Source organism: Scylla paramamosain, chromosome 3, assembly GCF_035594125.1.
Source record: "Scylla paramamosain isolate STU-SP2022 chromosome 3, ASM3559412v1, whole genome shotgun sequence".
Taxonomy (NCBI): domain Eukaryota; kingdom Metazoa; phylum Arthropoda; class Malacostraca; order Decapoda; family Portunidae; genus Scylla; species Scylla paramamosain.
In genome coordinates, this window is record NC_087153.1 from 8,385,001 (window position 1) to 8,407,640 (window position 22,640).

At 42.3% G+C, this 22,640-nt stretch overlaps 1 protein-coding gene across 2 annotated transcripts in view; it reads right to left on the minus strand.

Moving 5' to 3' along the window:
* The window catches only part of LOC135089834 (atrial natriuretic peptide receptor 1-like), a 155,558-nt gene extending 146,740 nt beyond the window's left edge, over positions 1–8,818 (minus strand). For both annotated transcript variants that reach the window (XM_063985947.1, XM_063985939.1), the window contains exon 1: positions 8,677–8,818. In XM_063985947.1, the coding sequence (XP_063842017.1) occupies positions 8,677–8,750 (74 nt within the window). In that variant the 5' untranslated portion in view covers positions 8,751–8,818. The remainder of the gene's footprint in view (positions 1–8,676) is intronic.
* Between the last annotated feature and the right edge of the window lie 13,822 nt (positions 8,819–22,640).

Consider the following 22,640-nt stretch of genomic DNA (forward strand, 5'->3'; position numbering starts at 1 on the left):
TAGTAGTAGTAGTAGTAGTAGTAGTAGTAGTAGTAGTAGTAGTAGTAGTAGTAGTAGTAGTAGTAGTAGTAGTAGCAGCAGCAGTAACAGTAGTAGTAGTAGTAGCAGTAGCAACAAAAGTAGCATAGCAGTAGCTCGAGTAGTAATGTAGTAGCAGTGACAACATTATGGCAGTGGTAGTTAGAATATCATTAATTACAGTATATATCACGTCAGTTCACCATACGCAAGATCTCTCCCCTGTAGCCGCTAACTACCAACTTCTCAGGGGCGTCATCCTTTGAGGAACGTCTTTTCGTATTTTTCTGAAGGGCAACTAATTAATTCTCGGAAGGAAAATCTGTGAAAACATCTCATAACTGTGGCAAAACAAGATAGATGTACGGTGTCCAGACAAACAGATCCCTCTAGGTCCATCTCGCCACCTCGGCAAGCTGACAACTCTCGCGTAATCCGGTACTCGTTTCGACGGATGAAGTGACCGTCAGTATTGCCTTGTTTGGGCAGCTGGCGTCTCGTTAGGGTTCTGTTTGGGCCGTGCCAGCACCACCATTAGCAGGCAAACCTTCCCCTCTCCTGCCTGTCCACTCTTTCACTTAACGAGCACCTGTCACAGTCCCACGCGCGGCAAAAAAAAAAAAAATGTATCTGGTTTCGGTTAACAATGTATTGGCAAAGGTAGAAGTCCACTGTATCGGGTCTTTTGCGTGTCTGCCACTGGAAATAGGAGTTAGAGGAGAGCGTTTGGGAAGAGTGGCGTGGTGGGGTGAGAGACAGTGACAAGGGAGGGAGCGAATGCTGATAGCCACAGGAGAAGCAGCAGCACTTGGTCAGGGGACTGAGAAGCACCGCATGAATACAAATGTGCAGTCGTCTCCTGTGCCGTTACCGCATGCCTTTCTGGTATCCGGAGTGAGAAATAGTGTTGAATTCATTCTGGTGGAGACGTAGACGGGGGAAGGATTGCAGGCGCCCTCCCCATACTTCACTGCAATGCACGGAACGGGTTGCTGGCGGGAGGTAGGCGTAGAGGGCATGTAATTACGAGCCTTTAAACAATGTGGCAAAGTGCACTAGGGCTGTGATGTACTAGTTATGACGGCTGTGATGTGGTGGACGGCAATAGGCAACTTGCTGCACGCAGACGTTAGGCAAAGGGGGCATCACACTCTTTGGTATTAAATTACACCCAAGGAAAATTTTGTTCGCTTTAAAACACCTGGGTCTTGGAAAAACATTCATCAATTCATCAAAAAATTTGCATAGATATCGGAGCCAGACTAAAGTTTGGTGAATCCCGGAGGGAATGAAGACGTAAGTTAGGCAATTTCGGGCTGCACATCCTCACGCTGTGCAAATTGTTGCCTGCATGGGGGCGCAATATGCTCACACCGCACCGATTCTGGTAAACGATCGATAAGTAATGTCAGATCCGCTGGTGCTAACACAACGGGCGTTCACACCAAGTAGTTCGGTTACCAAGCAAACGGCGCAATAATTTTGGTGCCGGGCTGCTCCCTTGTTGCATGACCTGTGCCGGCTGGAAGGCGGTGGACGTGCCATGGACCTGAATGTTGCCTGAGGGGCGTGAACTCCTCTTCTATTCACAAGATCACGGCGCCTTTACTTACTCACTTCAGAAAGACACTATACAGTTTTCTGTAGTTTAAAATTGAATGTACTAAAAAAAAAAAAAAAAAAAAAGAGTCATTGGCAATGGTAACTAAACATTGTGCGTTGGCATGATATTATTTAAACATCCTTCTTTTTCTCTGCTTGTGACACTGATGACAGCCTCCGAAAAGTGGGACATGTAAAATGCTTTTACTTTCCAAGAGATTTTCAAGTCATCATTATATTTCAAAATACGAAGTCACTGAGACTGCATTTATATTTCATACACATCTGAGATCTGTCCAGATGAAAAACTAATTTATCACATACACGCTGGAGATGAATAAACGGAGACAGTATAGAACAAATATGAATAATTTCAGTAAGGACACCGAATGTTGCCACTAGGTTGAGTGATTAAGGTTAGACGCAGCAATAGTGAAGTCATATGACGCATGACTTGTAACCAGCCAACATATCGATGCCTTACACAAAGGCGCCAGTCATGCTGCAGGGACACTAGACACCTGCGCTCCAAACTTCTCTTTATTTGCAAGAAAATGAAGAACAAATGTACAACGGCCCACACTTTATGTTCTGGAAAAATAATGTCTTGTCACCACCATTCATGAGAAAAGAAAGGCTCCTGAGAGAAATGTTGCGTGGGGAAGCAGGTTATGAGAAAGGTGAAACACAATGCCTGATGCATTTGTGTGGGGCTGGTGAGGCTTCAAGGTTTCATCAGTACATTTTTTCGAAAGCCATCCAATACTCTGAAAATCACTTACATGTAGAAAAATTAACACACTTCTAATTGCAACCTCAAATGAGTGCAGTGTAGTGGGAGAAAATTAAACTGAAATTCAACACCATAAACAACATGAGACCACACCACTACCACTACCACCACCACCACCTCAACCACAAGCCAAGCCCTCCGTCACACCTGTACGCAAAACAGACTAGCAACGCAGCCTGTCCTTCATGGAATCATATGTAACGAAAACAATAAATCAACGCCATTACCTTACCACGTAAACACCTTGTAAAGACGAATAATGAAATACCAGATGAAATACTCCAGCCTTCTCTTCCATTTCGTATTTTCCTGCAATAGTGAAAAATCATATCACTGCATCCTGCTACGTGTTTTTCCTGACAGATGCGGTGAAAAATAACTTATTTTCTTACTGAATTGTTTTTCTCTCATGAATACTATTACACCTTAACTTAGTGAAACATGAACATAAAGATCCGTAGGTTTGTGAAAGCTCCGTAAAAGACTCTCTCTCTCTCTCTTTCTCTCTCTCTCTCTCTCTCTCTCTCTCTCTCTCTCTCTCTCTCTCTCTCTCTCTCTCTCTCTCTCTCTGGTTTTCGTTTTCGCCTACTTTGACTATCATTACAGTTTAGTTTCGTAAAAATATGGCAATAGATGAAAATAAGTTAATAAATAAATGAACACAACAAAAGACTGAAAGAGAGAATCTCCCACGGGATGCAAGGATCTGTATAGTTGAGCATGTCCTCCTCCTCCCCCCTCCTTCTCTTCCTCCTCTCACGTAACTCAGAAGCAGCGGCGGGGAGCATTACCGTGCCTCTCACAGGCGTACCGAGCATAACATTATGGCGAAACGTACCTTACTACTGCAGGTGTCGCCAGGGCAAACTCGTATGGCGGCCCAGTGCAATGAAGGAAACTTGGAGAATTGCAGGTAGTAAGCATTCTGTTGAGTCTTATGTTCCGTGGCGTAAGGGGAAGTGGGGAATAGCAGGTCCTTAACAATAGTGCGGGAAAAAAAAAAAAAAAAAAAAAATATATATATATATATATATATATATATATATATATATATATATATATATATATATATATATATATATATATATATATATATATATATTGTCACCTCAGTGTTGTAGTGGGAGTTTTTGGGCCTATTTCGAGATCAAAGGACAGGAGGAGGATTATGAGGATATGGAGGGAAACGCGCGCGCCTCTGTGTGCGCGTGCGTGCGTGCGTGCATGTGTTTGTGTGTGTGTGTGTGTGTGTGTGTGTGTGTGTGTGTGTGTGTGTGTGTGTGTGTGTGTGTGTGTGTGTGTGTGTGTGTGTGAGTGTGTGTGTGTGTGTGTGTGTGTGTGTGTGTGTGTGTGTGTGTGTGTGTGTGTATCCCTTCTTTCTCGCACCAAAGGAAGCAAGTGAGTCATTTATTTTAGGAGAGAATCGCGTCTTTTTATAGGCGGAAGGAAGCGACCTAATATTTCACGCCAGCAAGATATGAGTTATCCATCCAGGCTGAAGGAGGCGATCGATTTTTTTATGCCGGAAAGGAATGATATATGTTTATAGTAAGTGGACGACATCAATATCATAAACGTGTCCTGCGCAGGCGAGTGGACAGGGTACCAAGGACACCAGCGCACCACTTCAAGGAGAGCGACCGGAAGAAATAGTATGATGTATTTCCATAATATAAATAAAAGTTGGTGTAGTCGTTTATGGGCACTCAGAGGTCAAGGTCGTGCGGGAGGCAGGCGTGCGGCCTTTTGTGGTATTCGTGGTACTCTATAAATAGAGAAATTGCGTCTGTGGCGTTCTATGAGTGGATACTGTGATATTTCTGTAATACTCGCAGCACTGAATTACGCAGTGCTGATCTGCCCTTGTAATGTAATCAACTTTAAATAATATCGACGGAAAACTACGAAACTACAGAAATGTTAAAGGTGCATTCTGTTTTCACAAGTTAATGAACTAGAGTAAGAAAATACAACACCAAAATGTTTACATTTAGTCAGAATATGCGTATGTGAAGTTGTAAACAGAAATTCAATCCAGATGTTAAACTATTAGAAAAATAATAACAAAATATCAATTCCCTGAAAAAAATAAATAGATAAAAAATAAATAAAGATGCATACCTCCATATAGATTTTACAGAATCTTAAATTTTAATAGTTTACGGTAAGTTAATAAGGCCATTATCACAAAGCCTCCTAAGTGTAGCCTCCGTGGTGCAATGTTTGTCATATCTGACTACGAATCCCTAGGCTCCGGTGTGAATCCGGTCTAGGTTAGTCGGCCCACAGGTCCCCTAACTGTTCATCCTTCCCTAGGGTTGGTCAGTAATTAGGTACCTGGGAAGCATGAGGCAGGTAAACTGTGGAAACCTGGATGTTACAGTGGCCTTGTGTCCCGGAATAACGGATATCAAAGGCCGATGAGACGGAGGTAATCGCTGAGACCACTCGCAGCTACATTTGATGCCTATAACCTTAGCTTAGTGTAGCACAGCGCTCCGAGGTACTCCTACGCGGCTGCCGCTTGGGATCCGGCCCGTGCACACGGCGGCGGCAACCCATGAAGCGCTTTATCGTCACTTAGACGTTGTCAATGGTTACTAAACTAAGGGTTATGACGTAAATGAGAGGCACAGGAATGCTTCCAAGAGCGGAGGGTGTCGTAGATAAGGGATAAAATGGCACGAATGTTATCATCATTATCATTAGCTTCTGATATTAGGTAAAGTGAGGATCCTTGTTGAACTATGACACATTTAAAGAAAATACTTTTGCTTGCTTGTAGTAAAAGAGGCGCCGAAGCGCAATAGCATGTTAGAATTCTTACAGCGTCAGTTACACGAATACAGTCCATTTTCAAAACGATGTGATAATATCTAAGCTCCGCGCCTCCTGTCACAGGTGCAATTAAAGTAATGTAGCACTATAGTATTACCAGTTCTGGTTGTTGTATTTATCAGTCATCAATGCATGACACTCTCGATTCTTAATTGTTTGGCATTTAGCTGCACGTATTATAACAAATTAATGATGCAATAACTGCCATCGACAATAATCTCTCTCTCTCTCTCTCTCTCTCTCTCTCTCTCTCTCTCTCTCTCTCTCTCTCTCTCTCTCTCTCTCTCTCTCTCTCTCTCTCTCTCTCTCAGCTCCTCAGTTGTACACTAGGGAAAGAGAGAGAGAGAGAGAGAGAGAGAGAGAGAGAGAGAGAGAGAGAGAGAGAGAGAGAGAGAGAGAGAGAGAGAGAGAGAGAGAGAGAGAGAGAATTATCTTTATTTTTTGTTAGTTAATTCCCATTTTCTTGTTGATATCAAATTCAGATAAACTCATTCACAAGGTGGCAAGAATAAGAGAGCGAGTGAGTGTGAATGTGTGAGTGAGTGAATGAGTGAGTGTGAATGTGTGAGTGAGTGAATGAGTGAGTGACTGAGTGAGTCCATGAGGCCGTGAAATAAAAGTAAGTTTGGTTTTTGGAACGTACACCAATATTTTAGCCTTAATAAGAGGTTGGATTACTATAGTACAAAAACCTCTGTTACTTTTCATCTACTTTTCCTTTTCTGCAAGTCGTGGCGAAAGAAAAGAAGTTGATAATATTACTTCTATTAATATTTAATGTTCTATGCGAGTGGAAAAAATTACTGTTACTTCGAGTGCATTTACTTACTCATATCATATTGTTCTTATCACAGTATCATATATTGACACAGTGTTCGGCAGTCTATAGCAACGTTTGACAGTCGTAATGTGTTTGTATCATAATGTATGAGTATATAGACAGATGATAACGAGGGACCAGAGTGAGAGGATGCAGACTGGTGTGTAGCAGGGACCAACGCGCTCGCCCAGCTGATTAAGGCTCTATTCTACGATTAAACCTCCAATATCTGATTTATGAATGATTACCAACAGCTTTCCTCATATCGAATCTATTTCCACCGTGGGATTGAAACGGTCGAAAGCATGTTATTAATATTTCAGCCAACGAGAGAGAGAGAGAGAGAGAGAGAGAGAGAGAGAGAGAGAGAGAGAGAGAGAGAGAGAGAGAGAGAGAGAGAGAGAGAGAGAGAGAGAGAGAGAGAGAGAGAGAGAGAGAGAGAGAGAGAGAGAGAATCACATTCCTAAAGTTGCAGTACTGCCAATACTCCCACCTAAGGTTCTGTTAAGCTGTCTGTTAGGCCACACGTAATTCATACATGACACGAAACAATAGTCCACGTAATAAGGAAAACAAACATAAATCAGGGCCCTTATTCTGGAACATTTCGGCCTCTTATCTTGACAGCTTTTAACAGACTCTGATTGAAGTGTTCTGGGTTTCAAGAGTGTTTTAATTATTCTGGCGATAATTCAAGACAGACTCTGCATCATCAGTGAGAGAGAAAATACGTGTGAAAACCCAACTAATTATTTTTAATTCATTTGAAATTAGTCCTTAGGAAAGCCCAAGATGCTTATCAATACTGGTCAAGAGGAGCAGATTCCTATTGAGTGTAACACTGCAGGTAAATTGGAGCTCAGCCTCGCACTCACACTAATTATGTTGCCTCTCAATCATCAATAGCTTCAAGAGAACCCAAGAGCAAGGTGATGCGATACGTTAATGAGGACGCCTTATATACAAACCAGCGTAGAGGATAACTAATGAGGTCTCCAATGTTTGTAATTTGAGCTTCTTTAAGAGTATGCTCGTGCGCAACAGTGGCTCGTATCCTTAAACGCACTGTTTTTCCGTTAAAATTGTTTCCAAAGGTGACAAACATGATTGGCTAGATCTCTTAACTATTTTTCCCCTCTGAAGATAAATAGTCCTTGTTAAAGTATCGCTGAAAACATGAGTTATTCTTGAAAACACCAATCACTTCCAGTAAAACCTATATAGTAGTCTACATCAGACGCCCAAACGTTTAGGAATAAGTAAGAACATCTCAGTATATTTGGCGAAGGTGCAGGATGTGTGAAAACGTAAAACAATGAGAGATGAATGAATAAGCAAGAAATGAATGGATAAATGTGCAAACAATAAATTATCCATAGATAATTCAATGGTAGCACAATTGCTTCACAAATATAAATGATTTAAGATCAATGTTCTGAGCAATTTTGAGCTAATTTATGCAAAACACGTATAGAACAGAAACAAATTACGTTTATTATGTGCATTATATATTCAATTACTGCTGCAGGGAGAGACAATGTCTCATTAGTAAGAGGCGGGTAGCAATATGAAAGCGGCGGACACTCAGCGAGGCAGTGAGGCACACCACGGTGCTTGTGGTGCCTGCGGTGCTGCCAGGCCACCAAATATCACTGAAAGCTTTCACTGCCATGCTCGTCTTTTGTCAATATCTCGAGAATTACAGAAATTATTTGCTTGGAATCAGAAAAAAAGACTGGATTTCTAATTTTGTCGTTTTTAGGCAATATACGCAATTTTCTCGTTTCCAGGCTATATAATGATCTTAGTGATTATAGTACAAATGTAAGTGTCTGACAATTTGTATATGATTATGGGAAAAAATGCCTCGCACTGAAAGCTCCTACATGACACAAATTCTAAATATTTCTCCTATATTTTCCAAGGACTTTTATACGGCCATGTTTGTGCCTCAGTATCATTAAGATTTTTTTTGTAGAGCACTCGATCCAGGAAGCAATAACTTTCCTTACTTTTTCCAGCTACACACCTCATCCCGTCTCGCCATTACTCTCTACCTCCCTTCCTCTTTCCCACTTGGTTATGTGTTCCGTTAATGATGATGATGATGATGATGATGATGATGATGATGATGATGATGATGGTTATGATGATGACCGAAATTATATACAACTAATACGGATAGGAGAAAAAAGAACCGTCACACATACAAAAATAAAAAAAAAATATTACATTTAGAGAACTTATTCATAATGCAATAAAAAAAAATCGTTTACCATTGTTTGGAATGAAACAAACAGACCAGTCCAAAAAGAAACAACTGAACTCACGACATGAAGCTTGTACATGACATAACGCACATAACACATTTCCGTTCATTAATCCCTGTTGCGAATAAAGGGAACCAAACGGCCTTCAGAAAAAAAATATATAACCTAACATTCATAAAAAAAAAACTTACTGATAATTTCACCTCTTCATTGCACGTGATCTGAGATGCTGCAATTGATATACCTGTCCCTACAACTTCAACTTACTGAGAACTCCACCTCTCCAGTGCACGTCATTTGAAGCGCCGCACTCGTTATAAGTTTACAGTACTCACCCGGTAAAGATCTCCACGTTGAAGAAGGCGTACTCCCCCTTGGCCACCATGTTGAGCTCGTAAGCCGCCAGCATAATGCGCCTCACGTTGGACTGGGAGCCGCAGATCACCAGGACTGTGGGGAAGAGAAGTGTGTATTAGCATTACGCCTCCCATTGCCCTGTGCCGCACTTTTCCACGACACAAACACACACACACACACACACACACACACACACACACACACACACACACACACACACACACAGAAAGAACATCCCATATATACATACAATCACTCCAGTCCCATCTGCCATCCACCATCCGAACAACACACACACACACACACACACACACACACACACACACACACACACACACACTCATTTGATCCTCCTTCATCCGTCGCGGCACATTTCGCATCATGGGGACTAACACACAAGCTATATGACACACCAAACCTCAGCATCCCTCCCTGACATCTGCCTTCCTCGCTGTGCTGAGCTGGCATCTTCATACTGAGACATGGGGCGCCGCAGGTTTGGGTGACAGGCCCGCCAGTTGAGTCGTGGCCGTCATTAACATACCCGAGGCAGAGTTGATGACCTCCTGCTGGTTTCCCGCCTACCTGCTTTATCAACCCGCTTGCAGAGACTTCCATTCACGTTCAGTTTCAGTCTCTTAGTAAGTTATTCAACCGAAACGCTCCTCCTGTTTGCTTGGGCGCTTACCAAAATGGGATGTGTTTGGGTTGGATACCTTACGAAAAGACTGGAAATGGCCCGACACCTCTCCAAAGCTGCATTACCAGTTCTAGGTTTTGGTACGCTCCCAAACGAAAAGCAGCGGCCAAAGGTGACTGTAGAACACGACTTTGGCTGAAGGGATTTTATTGGTTAGCTAGCAAACTAAAACTGGTAATTGTGGGAGTAGTACCTGACTTGTCATTCCCACCACACAGGAGTGTCTGTAGGTATTAATAAGTGTTCAATTAAGGTTTGGCACGCTTTAGGTGGCCCACAGAAATACCTTTACTTAATTTACGTTTTAATCGCTTAAATTATAACCATCTGAGAAAATTGTTCTCAAGTTCAAAAGTACAGTGTATTAGTGAACCTTCATTCCCCAGTGGCGCCGTAACAACACTTTGCCTCTACATAACATACACGAAACCCTCAGGCTTGCTCGATTTCCAAAGATTAAATTTTACGACGCATACAGTGTAGGTTACGAGGGCAGTGGTGGCGAGATGCAGCGCAGTACAGTATGTAGGGAAGCATCAGGGAGCTCGAGTCTTGTCTCCTGCCCACGCAAATGGACGCAGAAGTTGGTGGACCATTGGAATAAACTTCAGCTCCGTCGCTTTCTGTTAGAGGCAATCACTGTGAATGCCTCCACGCCTCACGTTTGTATGCCACGCACGAACCACGGTCTTGCCTCGCCTCTCTCTCTGTCTCCAATATAGCTCACCGTCAGGAAAGAAACATGCTATTAATAGATGCACAGGAATACAAAGGAGGGAAAAATTCTATCACGAACACTCGGTATTCGTAGATCCATCGCGGATACTCAGAGAATTCTGCCTCGTATAGAAATGAGAAATGGAAGTGTGGTTGAAAAGTTTTACGTTGTGTGGTGGTGATGAGCGTGAGGTGAAGGCCGAATGTGTTCTGTTGGCTGCACTCAATAACCCATCCTCACACTGCAATCCTGCCTTCCCATCGCTGCCTCCTGAAGGTTTATGGGGACACGTACAATCTGCATTAGAATGGCTCGCGTAACAAGCAAGCGGTGACTGAAAAGTATAACAATTTGATCACAGGAGCATATAACAGTGATGCTCCGATACATCAGCGTAAAAAAACGGAAGAAAATTTCCGAAGACGAGTGGAGGTGAAATATTGCAGGTTGCGTTTCAGGGCAGTGCGAGGCCTTCACTCGCATCGAGGAACCTTCAGCCTCTCTTTTAACTCCCAATACTTGGAAGCTATGTGCCGCCTCCACACACTCTCCACTCCCTGGTGTGCAACTGAGCAGAGTAAGCAGAGTGAGTGTGTGTGGAGAGAGAGAGAGAGAGAGAGAGAGAGAGAGAGAGAGAGAGAGAGAGAGAGAGAGAGAGAGAGAGAGAGAGAGAGAGAGAGAGAGAGAGAGAGAGAGAGAGAGAGAGAGAGAGAGAGAGAGAGAGAGAGAGAGAGAGAGAGAGAGAGACACGATAGCTAACAAGAGAAACTATGATGTTGTTCCAAGGCGAGGGACATAAAAGTGCTTTCACGCTGATCTTAAAACCCCAGGGGGGCAGGAACTCCAATACCCTTCTTCCAGTCATAGAAAACGGCGAGACTCAGACAAACTATGCGAGGAGTTTTCCAATAGAAGGCATGAAGGCACGCTGGTCAAGCCGTGCCGAGTGTACAGGCGAGGCAGAGGCAGGTATGGCGTTACGTGCCTCCCTCTGAGAAGGCGGCAAGGCATGTATGTAGTTATGAGAAATTTCATTATTCCCTTTTTTCTTACTGTAAAAGGAAAAGCAAACGTGGTTATGTGTTGCCAGCGATTGTTCACTCATGGTTGGTATCACTTCTACTGTGTTTAGCGCTTTCTCTCATTATTAATTCCTGCGATCTCTTATTTTTATTATCACTTCCCTCCAATATTTGACAATGGTTTCTGATTCCATTTTGGGACCGCACCTCAGTGGGCTTTTTTTTTTCTCCTTTTAACTCTGTTGTCCTTGGCCGGTTCCTCTCCAATATACAAAAAAAAATCATTTTTTCATTTTTATTTTCATCATTCCTCAACAAACTAAGGCTAGAATATATTGACAATCTCTCTCTCTCTCTCTCTCTCTCTCTCTCTCTCTCTCTCTCTCTCTCTCTCTCTCTCTCTCTCTCTCTCTCTCTCTCTCTGTCACCAAGTTTCTACCGAACCCGACTGAAGGCACAGCGCGTCGCCTCACACAACTGATTCTGGGATAATAATATTTTCAAGTTAATGTAAAGAACAAAAACATCCATCTGCTACATGGAAGTTGATCCTTCTCTCCCTCCCTGCTGAATGCTACACGAAGGTGGCGGTGTTGCCTTTGCAGCTTTGATTTGACATCTTGGAGTGAACCTTTTTCGTGGAATTTTTAAAGGCAGGTCAGAATCGAGAATAAGGTGAATGCTGCTAATTTGACGGGGAAAAGACTCAAGAAACACGAGGTATACGGTACGAACCTCAGCACTGCTTTATCATAGGACCCAGTGAGATTGTCCTAGTCTATATTAACCCACTGACTGCCATGGCCTCTCCTTCAGCCAAATAAAGTGGTCTGGTATAAGTGATTTCACTAGTGGCAGCGAAAGGAGTAATCGAGCAGTTCATGTTTCTCATTGTCTGTTGCTGTAAGTATTCCCAATTAAAAGTGTCTAGGGTTAAATGAAGTAGCAAGTGTCATGTTATTATTACGAGTAACACTTGAAGGGTTAATAAAAGCGGTGTGTGCGTGCGTGCGTGCGTGCGTGCGTGCGTGCGTGAGAGAGAGAGAGAGAGAGAGAGAGAGAGAGAGAGAGAGAGAGAGAGAGAGAGAGAGAGAGAGAGAGAGAGAGAATTTTCACAACAAAAAAAACAAATTTCCAGTCAAAATCAACACCAATGGAGTAAACAATAACTTTCACGAAAATTAAAAGAAACTGTTGAAATTCCCACTCTAACAAAAGTTTAAGTTATCGACAAAACATATACGAGTATTTCAAGAGGCAGCGAGATTCTAGCGTCGAGACAACACAGATGCTTATGTGTGCCTAGTGACTGATGAGCAGCACTTACGCTTAATGGGAACACGGAATAATGCGATAATGAGGCGTGAAGGAGGGCGAGGAAGGCAGGGAGGAAGTGAAGGGGAAGGGAAAAGTTGTCATTAAAAACCTAACCAGGAACTAAAGAATTGAGGATGATGATGTTTTCCCCCCTCATCTCTCTCTCTCTCTCTCTCTCTCTCTCTCTCTCTCTCTCTCTCTCTCTCTCTCTCTCTCTCTCTCTCTCTCTCTCTCTCTCTCCCCCCTACTATTAACTGTCCCCTACTTCCCACCGGCTTTTAGCTCAGGCAAATATAGCAATTTTCGTTTCCTCATTCACTCTGGCGTTTCCTTCCCCCAACCCGGTGCAGGGGTGGAGGTGCGGCTTTCAGTGTTGAGTCTCCCCGAGTCTGCACGAGTCGTTTGTGATAGGCTAGGGGGAGGGAGGTGTTGTCTGTGCCTGTGTTTATATGGGCCTTGTTCTCCATTCCTTCGGTACCGCAGCATCGGTTTCTTAATATTATGGACGCAAGTCAATAAGTCAGTAGTCAGTAAGTAAAGGATGGTGATTCTATTTCTTGTTTTGCTTCTCTTTCTTTTGCAGCTTCTCCCATGCTCATACTCGTATATGGTCGCTGTTCCTCACTAGTCTTCTCCATAAAGCTCTGTCATTCGCCTCCTCTCCACTCAACCCTACTCTCTCTTAAATCACCTATGCAGTCCTTTCATCTCTTCTTTGGCATGCCTCATCTTTTTTCCACCATATAAATCATCGTGTTATTAATCCAATACAAATGTATCGCATTTATGCAATCATAAGTAACTGATGGTGGATTTGATGGAGTCTGGAAGCTATCATCGACATCATCACCAGCATCAGCCTCCACGACTTCACACTATGAGAAGCATTGTCGGTATCATTTACAAACTTACGATATTAAGTGTCATTCTGGCAGTGATGACAGGCCGGTGGAAGGGACTGAACTTGGTAAGCGTCGGTGATTTAGTTGAGCACGTGCACTTCAAAGTCCTTCCGCTCCTTATCCTTCAGTGTATTTATAATGAAATGCAGCGTCTTGTAATCATGCTGATCAGGATGACGTTCAGCCATCCCGCCTCCGCTAACTACTTAACTCCCTGCAGGTTCCCTCCGGCGCTACTCCCGCCTTAATCCATCCACCACAACTTGCACAAAACGAGTTCTTGTAAAACTTCTCCAGATATCATTATGCATTTAAGAGCTTCACTTTCCATCTATGTGCTTGTTTATAACTTTATTGAACTCGTGGATGCGTGCCTTGAGATGAAGTGTGCGGGAGGCTCCAGGTGGTCCAGTGCTCGCTGTGCCGCGTGGCCGTGTGGCGGTGAAGAAATCCTCCCCACCTGTGTTGATGCCACTCACTGCACGATGAAGGAATTGGTCTTTTCATAAAACATTTAAATGTATAGTATGTGTAATATGCGCTGAGAGATGAGGCAAGATCAGCCTCTAATTAAAAATTAATGCAAAATATTTAAGTTGACATGGAAAATATTTCCCTATAAGATTTTAATAAGACTGGGACTGAAAATGGTTAAAATGCAGACAGGTCATAGCGACGCTTCAAATTAAAACCTTCACGCATTTTTTATTCCAAAATAAAAATTCTATTTATTTTGCACAACTTATGTGAATTCTGTATAAACAGATAAATAGATAAATGAATAAGTATATATATATATATATATATATATATATATATATATATATATATATATATATATATATATATATATATATATATATATATATATATATATATATATATATATATATATATATATATATATATATATATATATATATATATATATATATATATATTACTTATTTCATTTGACATTGAAAACTGTATTTCCCTTTACAGAACGAAAAATAAATTAAGTTCGCTAAAACACAAACTGCCTTCATCAGTTGAGAAGCTTATGGTAGATCTTTTTTTTTTTTTTTTTTTACCCACATCAGGCGTTGTGTACATGAGAGTACACGATTTTGTACTGAGGGCTGGAGGCCTATTTTATCCTGTGCCGAGGCGGACACATTCACTCCTTTATAATGGTAAACCAGTCTGAGATTTAATGAAGTGAGGCATTGACAAGTCAGCCATAACAGGACAACACACGTCATGGAGCCTCAGCCTCCCCGCGACACTGCTCCATCAGGCGTTGGCTGACTAGGAACTATGTAGAGTGTGTGGCAGAGAACAAGATGATGATGACGACGATGATGATAACGACAATGGTGACTAGGACGTTATTATCAATCTATGAGAAACAATTTTGCAGAGGCTAGGTTTTGTTATTAATTACTTAATTACTCATAATATGGAAACATTCAGAATAGGTTTATCTTTCTTTTCCTCTGCCTCCTCTTTCTCCTCCAATCATTAGGGTGTGACGGCTCTCCAGTAAAGTATACTAGAAAAAAAAAAAAAACGATAGGATAAGATGCCATGCCTAGCGTGAGGTGCACAGAGAAGTAACTAATTTTTATGGTATTTATAATGTCCAGGAGGATGTAAATGTGTGTGTCTGACATCTAAGCACCGCAACTGTTCATGGCGAAAACTAAGATCTTTTCTTTAGTAAACTTACTCTCGGTCTTTGCAGGGAAGCAGCTCAGGAGAGATAGCAAAACTTGAATTTTCTTGCAGCTACACAACCACCATAAATTCTCATCGCCCTCTTTGCCTCGGGTGGCGTTGCCTTTGCCCACACCGGCCCTGTCAGTCTTCATCGTGATTATCAAATTCCACTTCAGAAATACTCAGAACATCTGTAGTAAAGAAGTGAAGATGAGCAGCAACTGTGTTTGAAACCGCTCAATTCCAGTGAAGAATTCAATAAATCTTGGCTTGCTTTGAAGAAAATTAAAGTGAGTGTGTGTGTGTGTGTGTGTGTGTGGTGTGTGTGTGTGTGTGTGTGTGTGTGTGTGTGTGAGCAGAAGTGCGCAAGCATGAGACTATATTTTTCATTATGAACTTGCGTTTATTTTCCTCCGCGGAGGGCAGCGTCCTCGCCTGGGGCTGGTCGACGCCCGGCGGGCAAAAGAAACGCAAACATTTCCTTCAAACGTTCGTTATTAAAATGTTGTCCTATATTTAATTCAAGCGGCTTGCCTACTTTTTAGGGAAATGGTTCCGGGAATGTAAAAAGCGTGACACTTTCTTTCTCCATGTCCGTGATGGAAGGAAGGAGAGGAAGGGCAGGTCTGAAGATGAGGCCAAATTTTTTTCCGCTTGTTATTATTCACTTTATCGTTGCCCTCCTTTCACGTGTGTGTGTGTGTGTGTGTGTGTATTTAGTTTCCCCGGTCCTTCCACCCTGCCCTATATATCACCCTCCACGCCACACTTTTCCCTCACCAGTAGGGCACACGGACACACGGAAGGCGTCGGGACGGAGGTGCTTCGGGAGGCGTGACAAATCAATATCTCCATCACGAATACTTGTCCAGCGGCGCGTATTATGGCCAATTAGCTGTTTACTTTTGCCACTCATCCTTCCGCAAGCACTTACTCTAATGAACTCCTGCCCTCCCGGCTCTCACTCATCCTTGGTCGAGTCCCGTGTTTGCTTCTGCTGTCCCTCACCGCCTCCCCCTCTGCCTCCCTCTCTCCCTCCACGTCACCCGCCTCCTCCTCTCGGAGAACGTATAAACAAAGAGGAAGAAAGTTCAGATCGAGTAAACTTTGAACTGAAACACACTTTAGTAAAACACAATTGAAATTGTAACTAGCACATCATCATGTACGTATAGCATGTACTGCTTATGAAGTTTCACGACTAAACTTTTACGCAAAATTAGAACGCCACAGGTACACAGCTGATGGAAAATATAACAGCGTCTAAAATTGAGTCAAAGATTTATCAAGCATCGTAAACAAACATATTCCGTACTTCAGTGGAGAGCGTTCTCGTCTGCCACTTAACAGTAGTCACAGATCGATTTCCTCTACGATAAAGATTTTTTCCCTAACGATGATTGGTTGCTGTTCCTACTGGACAAGGGACGAGTGTGTGGTGAACAGAGATCTCAGCCATATCCAGAGACAGGACAGTAGCAATAATGACGGGAGCCTTTACATCTCGTAAATGTTACTGATGATTAAAATAATAAACATTTATCGAAGTGAGATAACATTACATATTATGTACTCTGTCGCTTTTCTTAGTTCATAAGAAATCAAACCATACGTCGCAATAAAGAATATGTAAATAAAATACAAAAATAAACAACAAATAACAGATAATGTTAATGAAACGGCAAACAAAAAGCATAATTCATTAGAAATATTTTCATCAATCTATTACAGCAATCATTTAGCTGAGGGAGTTTCGTAACACAGGATGTAATTACACAGTCTCGCTGAGAGGCAAGCTCTCGATAAGAGCAGCATTGGGAAATTCTAAAAACAACAATACAACAATAATACTAAAACATTTTATAAAGGCAAGAAAAAAATGCATTAATTGTAAACGTTATGCACGTGTTTCCCTTGACAACCCATTTTCATTGTGTACACTTCACCAATATGTGTCGTTTTCCTTTTTTTTTTTTCAGAGCAGCGATACGTGTATTTGCTGCCTCCATTACTCGTTACGACACCAGGATTTATATGATTTGATGGGGGGAGAAGGTAAACATGTAAACGCATACAACATATACATTACAAATAAACAGATAAATATACAGACAGACAGACAGACAGACAGACAGACGGACATATAGACATAGACAGATAGATAAAATTAATACGTAGACATGAAGATCCTACCGTCATCAGCAATATTATCGCAACTTTGTTTGGTATATACAATAGTCAATGGGCTTTTTCACTTAATTTTTTTTTTCCCTTTAAGTTGGAGTCCCTCATACATAAAATAAGTCCAGTGCAGCTTGCATACTTGCACAGGCTTTTCATCCCTTGCTCTCGCCCTCCCCTCGCCACACATCCACGCCTGCACCGTCACCTGCTCTGATGGCCCAGAATGTATTATAAAATGTGATTATCAATTACTTGTCATGACCCCTTCGACCTAAGTCCAGGGCTCGAGGCCAGAGCAGGCGAGGGCGAGGGAGGAGGCAGGGTGTGAGGGATGGGAAGGGAGATGCTCACTACCGCTGTGCAGTGACAGAAGTGAGGGAATATGGCGATGGTATTGATTTAGGACAGGAATTCAGTGGTACGTAGGACAGTGCGTATAAAGAAATCTATCAGTTCATACAAATGACGGCAAAAAAATAAAAAAAAAATAAAAAAAAATAATTGTTTCACTAATAACCGAAAGATGATAGAATTAAAATCCACTCCTGTTGGATTCTGAATCGCGGACCTTGCCTTGGAGAGTACGGGTCACAATCTCGTTAGTCAGCGTGAGTGAGGGCCGCAGGGCCAGGGAGCCAGGCCTTAGGCTGAAAATCCAATCTCGGTTATTCCAGAATGGTGAGATATAAGCTAAACCCGTCATCATTGCTGGAGGATTCAGGACTGGTATGCATGTGGCGATTGCTGTAGTTCTTCCGGACAATGAAGAAGGCCCTCGAGACTGTGGCTAGGCGGAGGTTGGGTCAGGTCCCCTTCAACACCACGTCTAGCTAACTAATTCATGCCCAGGAGCCTTGGATATGTAGGCACTGTGTCAACGCTCTGAAAACTATCGATGCTCCACATTTATTGTACCTCGTCCACGCCAAGAACTTGCACTTGCAACTCACATTCAGTATTCTCATTAACTGATATATATATATATATATATATATATATATATATATATATATATATATATATATATATATATATATATATATATATATATATATATATATATATATATATATATATATATATATATATATATATATAGATAGATAGATAGATAGATAGATAGATAGATAGATAGATAGATAGATAGATAGATAGATAGATAGATAGATAGATAGATAGATAGATAGATAGATAGATAAATTGATTGATTGATTGATTGATTGATAGATAGATAAATAGATAGATAGATAGACAGATAGACAGAGAATGATAGACAGATAAATAGACAGATAGATAGACAGACACACAGACAGACAGACAGACAGACAGACAGATAGATAAACATATAGGTTTCCAAATCTCAACTTGGCTTTTCCTTCTCACTGTCTGATCAAATTGGGACATGGTACAATACACCACCCTTTGTATACTATCTCAATTCACTAACATGTTTGTGAACCCCACAACCTGCAGCATTGTTACCGGCAGTTACAAAACTGAGCTCCACCATCATGTCATGCCATGTAGAACGCAGGTCTTTAAGGTTCTAAGCTCTCGCTGAGGACTCGTGACGCCCGAGTATTGAGCTGAGGACATTACTGATTATTACGCCATGCTATTTTCCTCCAAGATAAAGGATAAATGAAACAATAGAAATAATTATCGCTGCTGGTCGAGGATTGTGGTAAGACCTGGCGTGTTCTTGCAACCTGCTGTGCCCAAGGTGACTCACACACTCCTGTCACGAAGTATCTACGATCACTATCCTAGAATAATTTTACGGTGGAGAGAGTGGTTTAGATGAGGTCCTCGATGCTGGTGTGAGAGAAACAGTTTGCAGTGCGTGCCGAATTAGCGTAACATACTATAACATACTGCTGTAACGTACGGTCTTTTACCGCTCTGAATGCGAAAGCCTTTTCATATTCTTTCTTAGGCCAAGATAAGAAAATTTTGTTAATTTTTATGGATGCTCTCTTAAAAACGTCTAGTAAAAATATTTCATACTCTGGAAGTTTTATTTTTTCTGTTTCCATTGTTTTTCCTTTTTGTGACATGAACCATTTCAAGAATGGAGTATCAACACACCTCGAGAAACTAAACTGGTCAAGTATTTCGTGACTTTCTCTTGCTGTTTTTTTTTTTTTATAGAAGTAAAATAAATGCACTTATTTTTCCCTCTTTCCTTCTTGCGTCTTCAGCCAGAATCCTAACCACGCCCACAAAATACAATTCAGAGTCACAATGAACAATCTTATTACCTTCCAAGAAGAGGCCACCTGCATTTTACGTATTAACTGAAATGTAGAAAGACGCAAGGGTCACTGAAGTGGTGCTTACTGACCAGGTGTCTGGAGCACCAGTCTAGGGCACAACATACTCCAGCAGGAGGCGTCAAGGCTGGTTGCGTGAATTGTTAGGTACAAAAAATAGTTTCGGGTCGCTCGTTACCAATTAATGCAAATAATGAAAATATAAGTGAAGTAAATTGATTCCAATCTGGAGAATTAAGTGATGCAATTTCGGGTTCCAGGTAAATGCAGCGGTGCTCGCGCGTGGCGGTGTGAAGGGGGCGGGGGAAGGGGAGACGATGGAGAGGTTAGGAGGGGAGAAGAGAACGGGAAATGGACGAGGAGGGAGGGGCTGTGAGCGTGTGGTTATGGTGTGGTGAGGCAGAGATAGGCAAGCCTTTCACCGTGATGGGAAGCGTTTTTCTTCTCCTTTTTCTTTCCTCTTTCTTCTCTTTCTTCTTCTTCTTCTTCTTCTTCTTTTTCTTTTTCTTCTTTTTTTCTTCTTCTTCTTTTCCTTCTTCTTCTTCGTCGTCGTCGTCTTTTGTCGTCGTCGTCGTCGCTGTTTTTGTTGGTTATAATTACTGTTGTTGATGTTGATGTTATCATTATCATCATCATCATTATCACTGCTGTTGTTGTTGTTGATGTTACTGTTGTTGTTGTTGTTGTTGTTGTTGTTGTTGTTGTTGTTATTATTATTATCATCATCATCAAAAGACTAGTATTCTCCTCATTTACAGAAAACAGTCCGCGCTTAAATTTCCTTCGTAGTGCCGAGACGGAAAAAGGGTCGCTGAGTTTCATGTAGCGTGATGCATTCCGTGAAATGAAATCGCTCTTTCATGAAAACACAAACATTTCACATTTTGACACAATACATGGACATATTGCTAATGAAGGTTAAAAATCAAAGAATACAAGATCACGTTTCGATTCTATTCATTACTAAAGTGTGAACAAAGCCAAGGAGCTACATACGTTAGGATTCCGAAGTTTAATCGTGTAAACTCTATTTTTCAGGTTCGAAAAGAAATACTGAAGTTTGTGTGACCTGATGACGGGTTGAAATGGTTCCTTGGCGCGGAAGAGAACATGGAAGTGCAGCGAATTGTGTGCAGCTTGTTCACTGTTAACGAGTCGCCGTGAACACCAAAACTTTATCCACGGATGTGAACAAAATCAAAATCAAAATTTCTCTTGACCGTTAGCTCTCGCACTTTTCCAACGACTCTCTCTCTCTCTCTCTCTCTCTCTCTCTCTCTCTCTCTCTCTCTCTCTCTCTCTCTCTCTCTCTCTCTCTCTCTCTCTCTCTCTCCAGGATGTTTCCATTTCATGTAGCGCAGCACGTCTATCCTTGCCTCCACCAACACCCGTCTCTCACGTCTACGAGATTGTATTGACACATCTCACTGGCCACAACAGATGGTAGAAAAAGTCACGTGGGGTTTGACAACACATGGACACCCAAACCCGTCAGTCAATCCATCACACGATGGTTAGAGCGTAATCAATAATAACGAGAATAAAAAAAAACAAGCCACACATTTCAACAAAACAAGACTGGGTTCGCCCGCTTTTATTCTTCGTTCTTTTCACAAGCTCCACCATTACTCTCTCTCTCTCTCTCTCTCTCTCTCTCTCTCTCTCTCTCTCTCTCTCTCTCTCTCTCTCTCTCCAGCAGTGGATCATCTTAATTTATTCCATATATATTTTAATTTAAATACTAGTCTTTTCAGCGTTTACAAGAAAAAAAATTAGTGTTGGTATTTTCATTTCATCTGACACGAGAGAGAGAGAGAGAGAGAGAGAGAGAGAGAGAGAGAGAGAGAGAGAGAGAGAGAGAGAGAGAGAGAATGTATAGACAGACAGGGAGGCCACTAAAATATCTTAATCGACAAGTCACCGTGCCTGTGAGGTGAGGTAGCCACGGCACATCCTGCCTGGCCAAGCTGGTGGCGCTGTCTCGCCTTACAAGTGGAGAAGTGCTTTCATTCCTTGGAGGCCCGGGGAAGTACTGAACCGCCCCGTACCGTCTCACCTCGACACTGCCCACGAGGCCTTGGCGTGAGACTACACCGACTTAGTAATGATGCATGGCAAGCAAACATGGAGGGCGTGGAGTGTTCTGAGTCCCTCCGTCAGTAGAACACTTTACTTCTTTTCACGGATGCTAATTAATGTTAGCTGCACGAGCACCTGGCGACTGGCAATGATACGCTCGCTTTTCCTGACAGCTGCCACTCCCCACCGTTTACTTCATTAACCGATGGAAAATTCTCCCTCAATCTAACATTTTTCTTTATTTTTCTCCCGCCGCGCCAGTTGCCTCAGCGCAGGCCAGAGCTAACAGTCCGCCGGCCAGCCGCCCTAAATAGACCTGCTGGTGTCCATCACCCTGCGATGTGTAGCCTTAATTGAGGATTTGCGGCAGGCATTCCCGCAGGAGGCCGCGCGAGGTACTGTGCCTGCAAACCTTTGGTAAATAAAAGCCTAAAAATAACACAACTATAAATCCACATAAAAAATGGCACATGAAAAACGTATACAAGCCTCAAGCGAGACCTTTGGCTTTTTTTTTTTTTTCAGCAATTAATAAAGTGCTGCCCCCGACCCGGGAGCGGACCCCACCTGCTCAATTGGCCGTGACGGACGGACGTGTACCGAGGCGTGACATGAATATTCACGCCGCGCAACTCTGAGTCAGCGGGGCGGCGTTTGGCCTTGATTTGGTGGAGATGATTGCCGCCAATTATCTTGATTCCACTCCCGGCGTCATTACTGGAAGCAGGATTAAGAGCAGCCTCGCAGCCTAGTGTTCGTAGGGCTTCACTTCATCCAGGCAGTAAGTATTGTACGTTCGTGTGTGTGCGAGCATCAACGACCTACTAACCTATATACCTATATCCCCCTCCCCCAACACACACATTGTTCATATACTTTTCTTTGACTTCATTAAGAAGTTGGAGGAAAGAAAAAAAAAGAGCATTTCCTCTCGTCTTTAAGTAGTTTCATCAGCCTGATTCATACCTCGTGTAGTTTGATGACTTGAGGGAAGTTTAGACTTGCTACGAGAATCCGACCTCTTAAGACTTCGCCAGTTCTTTTTG